Source organism: Alosa pseudoharengus, unplaced genomic scaffold (assembly GCF_046254945.1).
Source record: "Alosa pseudoharengus isolate Yale_2024_CS ecotype anadromous, Long Island Sound unplaced genomic scaffold, YU_APseudo_1.1 YU_APseudo_1.1_scf_10, whole genome shotgun sequence".
Classification (NCBI taxonomy): Eukaryota; Metazoa; Chordata; class Actinopteri; order Clupeiformes; family Clupeidae; genus Alosa; species Alosa pseudoharengus.
The window spans coordinates 16506279-16519726 of record NW_027468565.1 but is presented as its reverse complement, the minus strand read 5'-3'; the positions used below and the strand labels follow the sequence as shown (position 1 = coordinate 16519726).

Below are 13448 nucleotides of genomic sequence, written 5' to 3'. Positions count from 1 at the left end.
GTTTATCTTGCCCTTCTTGCTCTCCCATCAAAGGCATCCAAACATTCTTATGAGCCCCCTTCTCCAACAGATAGCACACACCCCCCTCAGAGAAGTGCAGTTTTGCTTTTATCAGGAGATGAGACAGCTGTCCTCAGGCCCTGAAAGTGCTGCTCTGAAGAACAGAGCTCTCCTGTTGTGGATTGTTGTGTTGCTGTTTGTTTATGCTGACGTTTTTTTTTTGCAACAAGGACGCCATTCAAAACAGTGGGCGCTCAGAGAGCCTGTTGAGCAGGCCCTTGAGCCTCTCGTGGGAACGGGACCTCTGGTGTGGGGCCGCTGGCATTGCTGGGGCTCTCGCTCTAGTGTCTCTCAGTGATGGAGTGCCCGGATGCCCAGTCACTGCCCAGAACGATCTGCCAACAGTTTAAAAGCATTTGGATCTGTCAGGTGAGGTCATTGTTGGTCGTCTGCATTTTACTCAGGCTTATTAAAAAGGCCCTTTGAAATGAGTCTCATATGGCACAGAAGTCAAGGACGAACTTTGTTGCGGTGAAAAATACATTTGAGTGTGTAAAGAGTCCTTGGCATTAATTTGATGGCATCTCTCCCTGTCTTCAGTGTTCAACTGTTCCGTCAGAACCTTGAGTCCTTGAGTTGAGCGCGGTTGTCCATAGTTACGCCTCGTCGGCAGCACTGACTGGCCCGGAGTGACTCAGTGAGCCGCACAAAAAGAGTTTTCTCTCCGAGTGACTTTCCGGATATCTCTGGAGTTGGTTTGGGGACCCTGTCCTCTCCAGTGACTGCCCGCTCGGCTCGGGCTGGTCTCTGGAGTCGGAGGTCCAGTCAGCCAGGGCAATGCTCCCTCATGCTCGACTTGAGAGACGGGCGGGTAGGAGGCAATGAACCGCACCAAGGCCCATCACGGGTCGAGTGACGCAGCTATTCATGAGATGGACTGCAGCCATTACATGCTCCTCTGGTCTCATCTTCCTCGTCATCACAATAACAGAGGGGCCAGGTGCTGGCCACAGGCTTTGGATTCAAATTAAACGCATTTATTGCTTTTGTGGTTCTCACTGATATGATTATAATGTGTGTGTGTGTGTGTCTGTGTGTGTCTTTCTGTGTGTGTATGTGTGTGTGTTTGTTCGTGTGTGTGTGTGTCTGTGTAACGGAGGCAGACTGAGCTAGCGTGCTAGTTGCCAGTGTAAATTCTCCCAGCCCTAACCTTAAGAACGCTTCTAACCGCTGAGTTGGAACCCTGGGCTTTTAGCTCAGTGGATAGAGCGTTCGTCTCCCATGCCGGTGTGTGTGTCAAGGTGGCGGGTTCGAGGCCCGTGAGCGGCGAACGAACAAACCTTGTGACATCTGCATGCGTGCGTGTGCGCGTGTGTGTGTGTGTGTGTGAAAGAGAGAGAGAAAGAAATAGAACGTGTGTGTGCAGTCTTAGCGAAAAAGGTTCTAAAGATCCGACTGAATTGCTATCTCAATCTATAATCAGCCAATTACAGACTGAATTCATTAGCAGGGATTTATCGGCATTACACCAGTAATCACCAGTATGGCCCTGAAGGACAATAAGTCTGTTATGCAAAGCTGATGGCGCACCCCATCCAGGTCCCCGTCGGCTCTGTGGCGGACCCAGCGGCCGCTCCGGCCTGGCCAGAGGAGTGGCCGGTAAAGCGCTTTATGGCTGGCTGGCGATCAACGAGCGTTTCCATGTTTTCCTATCGGTTTTCCAGAGTCGAGTGCCGCTGCGCACACACACACACACTCATACACACACACAAACACACACACACATACACACACATACACACACACACACGCACAAATTCTCTCTTTCTCTGCCCTGTTCCTTTGGTCCTCGTAAAACTCTCACCAGGCCTGATGACCGCTAGGATTCTGCAGAGGCCAGGGGAAGACTTGCTGTAAAGCCAGGCTGCCCACAGACACGGTGTGTGGGGAGAAACTGTGTGTGAGTGTGTGTGTGTGTGTGTGTGTGTGTGTACACTCACGTGTGTATGTGTGCACTTGTGTGTGTGTGTGTGTGTGTGTGTGTGTGTGTGTCTGTGTGTCTGAACCATTACTGGCTCATGTCCTGTGGCTTGAGGCACTGTGGTGTTTTTGTACCTGTCTCTCTCTCTCTCTGTGTGTGTGTGTGTGTGTGTATGTGTGTGTGTGTCTGTGTGTGTGTGCGTTTGTGTGTGTGTGTGTGTGTGCGTGTGTGTGTGTGTGTGTGTGGGGTACACACTTTTGTTTACTTGTTTGGAGTTTTTGAGGCATTCAGGTTGTGAGCTGAGCTGGCTGTGCACTGCCCTGTGGCTGTCAGCCCTGGATCATGAGCACCGTGCTCACCACACCAGGCCACACGGCCACAGCAGCCTCAGTCGGCACAATGATGGAGCCATTGATCCGCTCATCTCTCACGTTTCAGGGTTAAAATAGCATTACGGTAGTCCCTTCTGACATCCTCACTCTCTCTCTCTCTCTCTCTCTCTCTCTCTCTCTCTCTCTCTGTCTCTCTCTCTCTCTCTCTCACACACACACACACACACACACACACACATACACACACACACACACACACAGACACACATATGACGAGCCTATAATCCATAGCAACCATCTGTGTCACCTTGACAACTGCTCAGGTTGACATGAATCCCTCTCTAATGAGGGAGGCTCACCTCACTGTCACGTTCAGGTGGGCTTTGCCAAAGCACTTTATGGAATGATAGAGACATTCTCACTGAGTGGGTGAGGAAAGCTCTGCTAACTATAAAGGAACAGTAATGGAGGTCCACTCATAATTTAAGAGCACTTATTAGAGAGCCTCTGGGGTAAAGAGTGTAAGGATCTTAATGGTGTGGGAATTGGATCCTGAGAAGGTCAGCTAACATTTGCGCTGAAGGGCATTAGGCTGTGCCAAGGCGTGGGGGACACATGCTGAGAGACCACAGACTGACCGAACAAATGCTGCTGGAATGGTACAACTGGTCGGTTTCCACTGCTCATCTTTTTCTGTACGTGGTGTGAGAGAATGTGAAACTTGCCATCATGAATGTGATGGAGTAAGTGGTCTCTCTCTATTAGTCTGTGTGTGTGTGTGTGTGTGTGTGTGTGTGTGTGTGTGTGTGTGTCTGCAATTGAGGAACACGATCTGGAATGCACAATTAAAGCCCATTTACAAGTACTTCCAACAACGTGTAACTTGTCCTTTTGGTGTCCTGGTGTGTGTCAGTGTGTGTGTGTGTGTGTGTGTGTGTGTGTGTGTGTGTGTGTGTGTCTGGGTAACACAGCATAAACTCCAACTGTCTCCACATGAATTCTAGTTATGCTGCGAGAGCATCAGATATCTCCACACGACCCCACAATCACTTCACATCTCAGCTTTTGGCTGTCAGACACGTAATTCTTTTCTCCTTTCCCCCTCTCTTTTATGAATTCATGACATTTGTTTCATTCAGGCACTCACAAAGGCCCCCTCTGTCTCATTGTTCGCCCCAGTGATCAGGCCTTGGCGAGGAGAAAAACCACAATTACTACAGTTAAATATGCCATTTATTGGGCCAAATGACTGGGCCTGCGAGGCCCTTCGTAGCTCTCGTGCTACGAGACGCTGCGCTCATTTCGGAGGATGAGAGAGGATGAGAAACGATCTCCAGAGAGAGGGATGAACGGCTCCGAGAGGGGATGTTGTTTATCGGAATGCAAATGGATAGGAAATGGATAGGAGGCTGGCGCAGTGTGCGTGTGTTCGCGCGTGTGTGTGTGTGTGTGTGTGTGTCTGCGTGTGTGCGCCTGTGTGTGTGAGATGTGTTGCTGCGGGTGCAGGGCCTCTCTTCTTGCGGCGCTCATTACTACTACTGAGTGAGTGCACTGCTCTTAAAACGAATGTGTTGTCCCTATCTGGACACAGAGATGTGTTAAAAAGACAACGCAAGTTGTGTTGATTCAACGCAAGTTGTGCTATTTTCAACACATTTTGTGCAACAAATTTAAAAAGGAAATAACACAAACTTGTGTGGTCCCCATCTGGACACAGAGATGTGTTAAAACAACACAAGTTGCGTTGTTTTCAACACATTCGTTTTAAGAGTGATGGGACCACAGACACATCAAGGCACCAGAGACCTCCAGTGGAGACAAGTGTCAGAGGAGCCTCACGTACCTGCAGCAGCTTAACAGAGCCACAGAGCAAGAGAGAGAGAGAGAGAGAGAGGTGTAGGGAGAGAGGGGGATAGAGAGAGGGAGGGTGGGATAGAGAGTGATGGAGAGAGTGAGATTGGGCAGGAGAGAGATGCTTCTTTGTATATAATCCTGTACTGCTGCACTTAGCCCATTGGTAAAACACGGCACGTCTCGTTCCTCTTATAGAGCGTTTGAGTGCGGCTGAGGCACCTTGGGAATGTGCTTATGTCTTGGCCGGACATCTCAGCACGTTGGTAATAAATATCAGGCAGATTCAGAGGATGAGCCAACTAAATCAGTCATTCCTTTGAGTGGATTTGTGCCAGACAGCCAGGATCTGTATCAGTAGCATATCTCTGTTGTGTTGGAGCTAAGGAGAGTAATAGAGGAGAGGAGGTGCTGTGGGAATAGAGGGAGACGCAGAGCCATGCACATCAACATGATTTACTTTGGCTACTGCTGGAACCCTTTGAATGAGAGGCACTGATGTGAGATGACTTTGAAATGAGTCTGGTGTGTGTGTGTCTGCATGTACGTGTGTGTGTGTGCGCGCGCGCATGTGCATGTATATTGTATGTATATGTGTGTATATGTACAGTATGTGTACATATGTGTGTGTCTATGTATGTGTGCATGTGTTTTTTCTGTGTATTTTTGTGCGCGCCTGCCCTCACTTGTGTGTTTCCTCCTGTGTGACCTGACAGGTGAGCTGGTGTCGCGGGCAATGCACCACCTGCAGCCTCTGCACGTGAAGAACCACAGCAACGGCACCCCTGGCCACCAGCGTCCGTCCTCAGTCCACTGGGAGCCCGAGGCCCTATACACACTCTGCTACTTCATGCACTGCCCCCAGATGGAGTGGGAGAACCCCAACATCGAGCCCTCCAAAGTCACACTGCACACCGAGAGGTGAGGACCATCACCACACAACTTCATACCGCACTCAGATACACAGCACAGTAGAACAGGGAATAATCAGCACACATTAGAGTGTTATGTTTTTGTAAGATTTTTTATTTATTTTTTATTATCTTTTATCTTATTTGTTGGGGACCATGTACAATTTTAAGCTTAAATGTTGCCATTTGATGCATTGTACCAGAGTTAAGCTAATGTACATGGCAACATTTCACATGAATGCCCATGGAGTTGAGCATGGAGTTGAACTGCGTAGCACAACATAGCTGCTGAGTAGACACAGAATATTACAGCAGTGTGTGCACCAAATTACACTCACACTAGCTTCTAGCTGTGCTGATGCTGACTACAATATTAATGATACTTAGATAATTGGAACAAAGCTGTTCCAGAAATGGAGAAGACCACCATGAAGCCCAAATAGTGTCTGCCTCATGAGTAATGCTGAAAGCCCCGGCTCCTGGCCATTCCTGGTAGGGTTTCCAGGCTGTTTGGAGGCTGGAGCTTGCCATGTTTGGATTGTGCTCTGCTGAGGCCGGGGCGTGTGAGGCACGGCGCTCCGGCGTTTCAAACGCTCAGGCGCTGGCTGAGTAAATCTGCGGCGCTGTCTGTGTCTCCTTGCTGGCTGCTGCTCGTTCCTGGCCGTGCGGAATTCCCCTTCTGAGCGGATTTCAAATGTCGCCCAGTCGCCGGGCTATATGAGTCGCAGTCCTCCCTCCCCTCTCCTCTCCTCCTCCTCTCTTCCTCCTCCTCCTCCTCCTCCTCTCCCCCTCTTCTCCTCTGCCTCCTCTCTCTCTCTATGCGCTACATGCCACCACTGCACTGCCGCTGCTGTAATGAGAAACAGCTGCTAACAGCCAAGCAAGAGAGAGAGAGAGAGAGAGAGTGATGAACTGCAGAGCTGTGGAAGAGTTGGAGGAAAAAAGAGAGGAACAATAAGAATAGTGACGGAGAGGTGAGGAAGTGAGGTCAGGAGCTGTGGAGAGAGAAAAAAAAAGGAGAGAAGAGAACTGCCAGAAAAGAAGAGGTGAAGAGTTAAGTACCTGGGAGAGGAGGAGAGCGAGGGAAGGAGAGGGAACAGGTGTGCAGACGTGAGGAACGGGGGAAGAGTTTTGTGAGCAGAGTTTTGCGCTGGAATGAGAAGCAGAGCCAGGAGGTCAGCACGGAGATGGAGGAGAGGAGAGAAGTGATTAGGAGGTGCCTGTGGGAGGAGATGATGGAGCGAGGAGATGAGTGGAGAGGAGAGATGGAGGGATTGGAGGAGGGGAAGGAGGAGTGCAATCACTGAAAGATTAGGAGAGGTGAGGGGCGGTAAGGGGATAGGTCTGCAGGGATGAGGGGATGTGAGGAAAGGAGGAGAAGTTAGAGGAGAAATGAGAAAGGAGAGGAGAGGAGGGGAGAGGAGGGGAGCTGCGGATGGCTGCGGGGAGCCCCAATGAGTGGATGTGCCATGCTGAGAGTGTGTCTCCCCCTGCAGGCCGTACGTGGTGCTGCCGCCGCTGATGGAGTGGATCCGCGTCGCCGTGGCACACGCCGAGCACCGCCGCAGCTTCTCCGTGGACAGCGATGACGTCAGACAGGCCGCACGCCTGCTCCTGCCCGGCACAGACTGTGAACCACGACAGCTGAGGTACTCATGCACACACACACACACACACACACACACACACACACACACACACACACACACACACACATACACATACACACACACACACGCACACACACACATCGTACACTTACATGTTTACGGTCAGGAAACATGTAGATCAGTCAGTACCCATACTCACAAATCATATTATATTTCGATTCATTTTCATTTTCATGCAACAGGTAAGAGACAATATTTTATCGAACATCTTACACCACATACACACTCCTCACACATGCTTGCTGCAGATCCTACCAAGCCATGCACACACTTACTGCACACACATGTACACCTTGATCCCTCCACATACACACAATCCAGACGCATACGCATACTTGAGGCAAACATGGGCTCAAAGCACAAATCCTTAAAGTACACTCAGATCCTATACGTGCACAGACTCAAAGCTCAAATCTGTCTACAACACATCTGTAAGAGCATTTACACACACACACACACACACACACACACACACACACACGCACACACACACACACACACACACACACACACACACACACACACACACGTACACGTACACGTACACGTACACGTACACGTACACGTACACACATACATACTTACAACAGCTGCACACCCATGCTGTAGACACTCCAAGCACTCCCACTCCCCAAGTCCTCCGGATTCCACAGTGAGAAGACAGATGCTCTCCGCTCGTCCTGCCTGCCTGGCACCCCCAGCTCCAGCCCTCTATAGGGGAGCGCAGCGGAGAGGAGCGGAGAGGAGCGGAGAGGGGAGGGGAGCGATGCAGTGCGGCCGCCTGGAGCCAGCGGTGGACAGGAAGCTCGGATGATTCACTCCCCCAGCTCCACAGGCCCGTCTGCTCCATTTCAAACAACACACACTTTCACTCTCAAAACACACTCACTCCAGACACTTCAACACACACACACACACACACACACACACACACACACACACACACACACACACACACACACACACACACACAGACATCTACACACTCACTCACACGCCCCCTGAGGACTGCCAAACCATAAAATAGCTGCAGTAATCTCCATGAATCTTCCGAGAGGAAAAGAAGCTCGTAACTTATTTATGATGGTGTTATGAATTCCACCGTGAGTGTTTGTTTAGACGCCGCTGGTGGGGCCCTAAGCTTGTCGCTTCGCTCACCCTCCTTGTGGCACCTGTGTGTGTGTGTGTGTGTGTGCGTGTGTGCGTGTGTGTGTGTGTGCGTGTGTGTGTGTGTGTGTGTGTGTGTGTGTGTGTGTCCTGCAGGACAGATGACTGTTTCTGTGCCTCCCGTAAGCTGGACGCCGCGTCCACTGAGGCCAAGTTTCTTCAGGACCTGGGCTTCCGCATGCTCAACTGCGGACGCACCGACCTGGTCAAGCAGGCCGTCAACCTGCTGGGACCAGACGGCATCAACAGCATGAGTGAACAGGTGAGGATGCGTACACAAGCATACACTCACACATGTAAACACACACACACACACACTAACACTCATAATCTTGGATGCATACATACAGGTTGACACATACTAAAGGTGTGATGAGCTTCATACAGTCACTTCCATTTGCTGTCATGGGTATACACATACAGGTGTGAGTCACAATGCATTCACACATAGAATTGTGACATATGTCACGTGTAGGCAGACACCTATATTTAGATATGGATAAAGATTTAGGTATTACCAGACATAGAGTGATTGGGCTTGTGTGTTGAGGTCACAGGCTTGCTTACGGTGGGTTCGTCTGCATTATTGAGCTTGCAAAAACAATCCAAGCTGCTCGGCTCCACTTTGGGGAGAGGAGGAGGCGGTAGCCTCATTTTGGCGGCACAAACATGTCAAACTGACACAGGCACAGAGGCACACTGGCACACACACCCCTATAAACCAATGACTGCACTGGAACAGAAAAGAGAGAAAGAATCCTACATGTTCAGCGCGACCCAGTTTTGACACTCCTTCCACAACCCACACCAAATCCAGCCAAGGCTTTAGAGCCTCTCACTCAACACTGCAGCTTTTTGGGGAGCCAGACTCAGACAGGACGTTTAATGGTTAACCATACTCTAAATCAGAGACCACTCCCAGCTTAGCATTCAGCTGATGAGGACACACACACACACACACACACACACACACACACACACACACACACAGAGTCACCACCCACATGCTCTCAGTGTCATTGCACGTTTGAACCTAGTTTTTTGGCAGATGATGTGTGTTTCTCAATCTCAGTCTCAACCACAGTCTTCATATCTGATTTTCCATCCTTATTCAGATGTTGATTTCACAAACTCTTGGCTGCAGAGATCTGTGTGTCCTTGCAGTCCTTTCACATTCACACGATCACTGCACATAAATCTCAGGCCAACATGAGAATCTGTTTTTTTTTTTCAAATGAAACAGAACATACGAAACAAAAGAAAACATACACTTGATTTCTTTCTCTCTCTCAGAGTTGTTTTTTTCTCACTATCTCTCAAAACCATAGACACAGACATATTTCAGCTTTTGTATAAACAAGACATCTTTCATCTTTAATGACTGTGACTCCTTTCACAGCTACCCACACACAGCTGCTGTTGTTCTTCTTTCTGTTGTAACTAAGACCTGAAGATGTGTGTGTGTGTGTGTGTATGTGTGTTAAGAGTTCTCTCTCTGTGTGCCGTTGCCTAGGGAATGACCCCTCTGATGTATGCGTGTGTGCGTGGGGACGAAGCCATGGTGCAGATGCTGCTGGACGCTGGAGCTGACATCAACAGCGAGGTCAGTCACCTAAAACATGGACACACACACACACACACACACACACACACACACACACACACACACACACACACACACACACACACACACACACATACACATACACATACACATACACGTACACATAATAGTACATACTGTACAATTACAGAACAAGTCACATATACACTTGCACACATGAATGCATATGCAAACTCAGACATGCATAGTCACATACACACACTAGTCATGGCATAGTCACGACACTACACACAAATCTACTGATGCACACACACTCACACACAAATTAACACACAGTAGTCTCAAAGCAATGCTAAATCTGTTATACTGCACACACTCTAACTGGATGCCAGGTTTGCTTCCCAGGTTCCCAGTCTGCCCACCCTGACCCCATTGGTGACCTTGTGTGCGGTGTTGTGTAATGTGGTGTTGTAGTGTGTCGTGTGTTCTCTCCATCCTGCATAGCTCCTGCGTGCCCATTCAGAGAGTGAGAGAAGCGGCGCGCCTGCTGGAACTGAGCCTCGTTGTCCTCGCTCCTCCTCTCTCATTAACCTTGCGTTTCACTGTGCGCCATTGTTTGTCAATCCATGTACACTATGATGGGTGTGAAAGCAATTAGGCACAAAAAAAATCCCTGGAACACAAAAGGATTTTTTGTTGTTTTTTTTTTGTTTAAGAACTGGTTCTTACCAGAGCAATTTTGCGCATTTTAGACGTGTGGCTCGCGTCCTCGCCCCGGGTGGGTGGGGGAAGATCAGAGACGACGTGGTGATTATTCTCAGAGCTCAAGGGAGACTTTACATCTCAGCTCCCATAATCAGCAGGTGTCTGCTGCTCCGTGCCAGCAACACCTGTCTGACCTGGGAGAGGGAGAGATGGCAGACCAGCATCACCTGCCTGGAGGATTGGGAAAAGAAAAGAGGGAAGGGCTGCTTTTGAAGCAGATTGTGTTGAAGTAATAGAGAGAAAATGAAGGAGGAGGAGACAGGCGATGATTTTAAGAAGACAGGCGATGCTAAGTTAAGAATCAGGCCAGATGGAAGACAGGAGAACATTTCAAGCTGAAGGAGTGAGACACTACGTAGAGAAGTCAGAGGGTTTAGACTCCTGCTGGAACACTCCAGGGAAGAAGAAAATTTACATTGGAATTACATTGGCCTGCAGCAAGCGGGCCATAATAAGTTCTATCTCGTTCCTAAGTAACACAAATGGTTTGCCTAAACTGACAATTGAATACGCTTGCGTTGCGCTTTGAAAGTTGAACCAAGTTCAACGCTCAGCTTGACGTGCTAGTGAGAGGTGCTGCTGGCCACCTTTAGCTCCCTTGCTAGCATGCTCACCTCTCAATCTGAGATGCTGCAAGTTGCGGAATTTGGGGCAAATGCAGGTCTGAGTCACATGGTCAACACAACGCAGGTTACATATAAAACCATGCCATGTAGCTAGTATACACTCTGCAGGTTACATATAAAACCATGGCATGTAACTAGTATACACTCTGCAGGTTACATATAAAACCATGCCATGTAGCTAGTATACACTCTGCAGGTTACATATAAAACCATGCCATGTAGCTAGTATACACTCTGCAGGTTACATATAAAACCATGCCATGTAGCTAGTATACACTCTGCAGGTAACATATAAAACCATGGCATGTAACTAGTATACACTCTGCAGGTTACATATAAAACCATGCCATGTAGCTAGTATACACTCTGCAGGTTACATATAAAACCATGCCATGTAGCTAGTATACACTCTGCAGGTTACATATAAAACCATGCCATGTAGCTAGTATACACTCTGCAGGTTACATATAAAACCATGCCATGTAGCTAGTATACACTCTGCAGGTTACATATAAAACCATGGCATGTAACTAGTATACACTCTGCAGGTTACATATAAAACCATGCCATGTAGCTAGTATACACTCTGCAGGTTACATATAAAACCATGCCATGTAGCTAGTATACACTCTGCAGGTTACATATAAAACCATGCCATGTAGCTAGTATACACTCTGCAGGTTACATATAAAGCTAGTATACACTCTGCAGGTAAATATTTGTATGGTGTCCTCCTAGCTGTGGCTCCAGTCTGGCTCTGCTAAGGGCCCGACTCTGGTCATCCTCTGGTCGTCCCTGGGCTCCCCACCTCCCCCTGTGTCCAGTGCTCCTCACCACTGTGTGTGTGTGTGTGTGTGTCTGTGTGTGTGTCCTTCCCATCCCCCTCTCCTCTGATCCCCAGGTGCCAAACACGATACACAAGCACCCCTCAGTCTTCCCCGAAACTCGGCAGGGGACCCCGCTCACATTCGCCGTCCTACAAGGACATGTCCCTGTTGTCCAGGTAGTCACCTCCCTCTCTCCCTCTCCCTCTCGCTCTCTCCCTGTCCATCTGTCTCTTTCTTCTCTCTTTCTCCCCTTTCCTTTAACACCAACCTGTAAGAACCACAGACAAGGGCATGCCCATAACCCTAAAATTAAAAAAAAAAACAATCAACTGAATAATCTAATTGCATGTAGCACCCGTCATCTTCATCATCATCTTCCTCTTCATCCGCTTGCTGGTCCTCACATATCCAGTGTATCCCATGTTTCAGCTGTACCTGTGTTACTGTGTAACTGTAGTCACCAGTTAGTGTTGCCAGTTGTTGACAGCTCTTGATAAAGAATTAGATATAGAATATGACCTCCCACCACATGTGATCTTGGGTTGAATGTATTAACTCATCTAACTAATTAGGTGGTGTAATAAAATAAATACACTTCTCTTCTAAATGCATATAGCTACACGTTACTAATATCACCATTCAATTGGATCCTCACGCCCTCTAACCACAAGTGAATGTTCAGTAAAATCTTCCTGAAAATTCTGAATTCCAAATGAAACATGGAAACTGGGTGCTGTTGGTCACTTGTGTTCTGTACACTTTACACTAACTGCTCTGAAACCGATAGCACTTTAAGCATACTGAGGCCTTTAGATTTGTCTGTGATGGTGTTAATGGTTGGGTATTCTGAGGTAAGTAAAGGCATTTAACCCTCCTAACTACAGCAATTGATGATCATTAATAAATCACGAGTCAGTCAGTAAACCCCCTTCCTCTCTGTCAGCTCCTGCTGGATGCCGGTGCCAATGTGGAGGGCTCTTTGCAGGATGGCATGGAGAACTACACAGACACCCCCCTGCAGCTGGCCTCCGCCGCGGGTAACACCAGCTAGCTTTTCATCTTTCTCAACTTTCTATTTATTGGACTGTGTCTGCTGCGAGTGTGTGTGTGTGTGTGTGTGTGTTTGCGTGTGTGTGTGTGTGTGTGTGTGTGTGTGTGTGTGTGTGTGTGTGTTTATGACAAAGAAATATTTTTATGTTTTGTGTGTTTCCTTGACGTCATTGTCTGTCTCTGTTTGTGCCTTTGTGTCCCTTTTGTCTCTTTGTTTCTGTTCATACTTCCACCTATATGGGGTGGGTAATGTTGGTGTTCGTGTGTGTGTGTGTGTGTGTGTGTGTGTGTGTGTGTGTGTGTATGTGTGTGTGTGTGTGCGTGTGTGTGTGTGTAGGGAACTTTGAGCTGGTCAGTCTTCTGCTGGAGCGGGGAGCCGACCCCATGATTGGGACCATGTACCGTAACGGCATCTCCACCGCCCCCCTGGGAGACATGAACTCATTCAGCCTGGCGGCAGCTCATGGACACAGGTGACCAACACACACATACACACACACACACACCCATGCACACACATACACACACACACACACACACACACACACACACACACACACACACACACACACATATACACGTGCATGCGCCTCTTCATATTCATTCATACACACACACACTTACACAACTACAAACATATACGCACACATTGATTCACAGACAGAGATTGTATTGGCTGAAATGAGTCACATGCAGAGGGACAA

General features: G+C 48.5%; 1 protein-coding gene across 1 annotated transcript in view; it reads left to right on the top strand.

Annotated features, from left to right (window-relative positions):
- The window catches only part of btbd11b (BTB (POZ) domain containing 11b), a 64843-nt gene that overhangs the window by 42045 nt on the left and 9350 nt on the right, over nt 1-13448 (top strand). The window contains exons 3-9 of the mRNA XM_076265615.1: nt 4881-5085; nt 6572-6724; nt 8009-8174; nt 9426-9515; nt 11769-11870; nt 12638-12731; nt 13082-13217. Coding sequence (XP_076121730.1) covers nt 4881-5085; nt 6572-6724; nt 8009-8174; nt 9426-9515; nt 11769-11870; nt 12638-12731; nt 13082-13217 — 946 coding nt within the window. The remainder of the gene's footprint in view (nt 1-4880; nt 5086-6571; nt 6725-8008; nt 8175-9425; nt 9516-11768; nt 11871-12637; nt 12732-13081; nt 13218-13448) is intronic.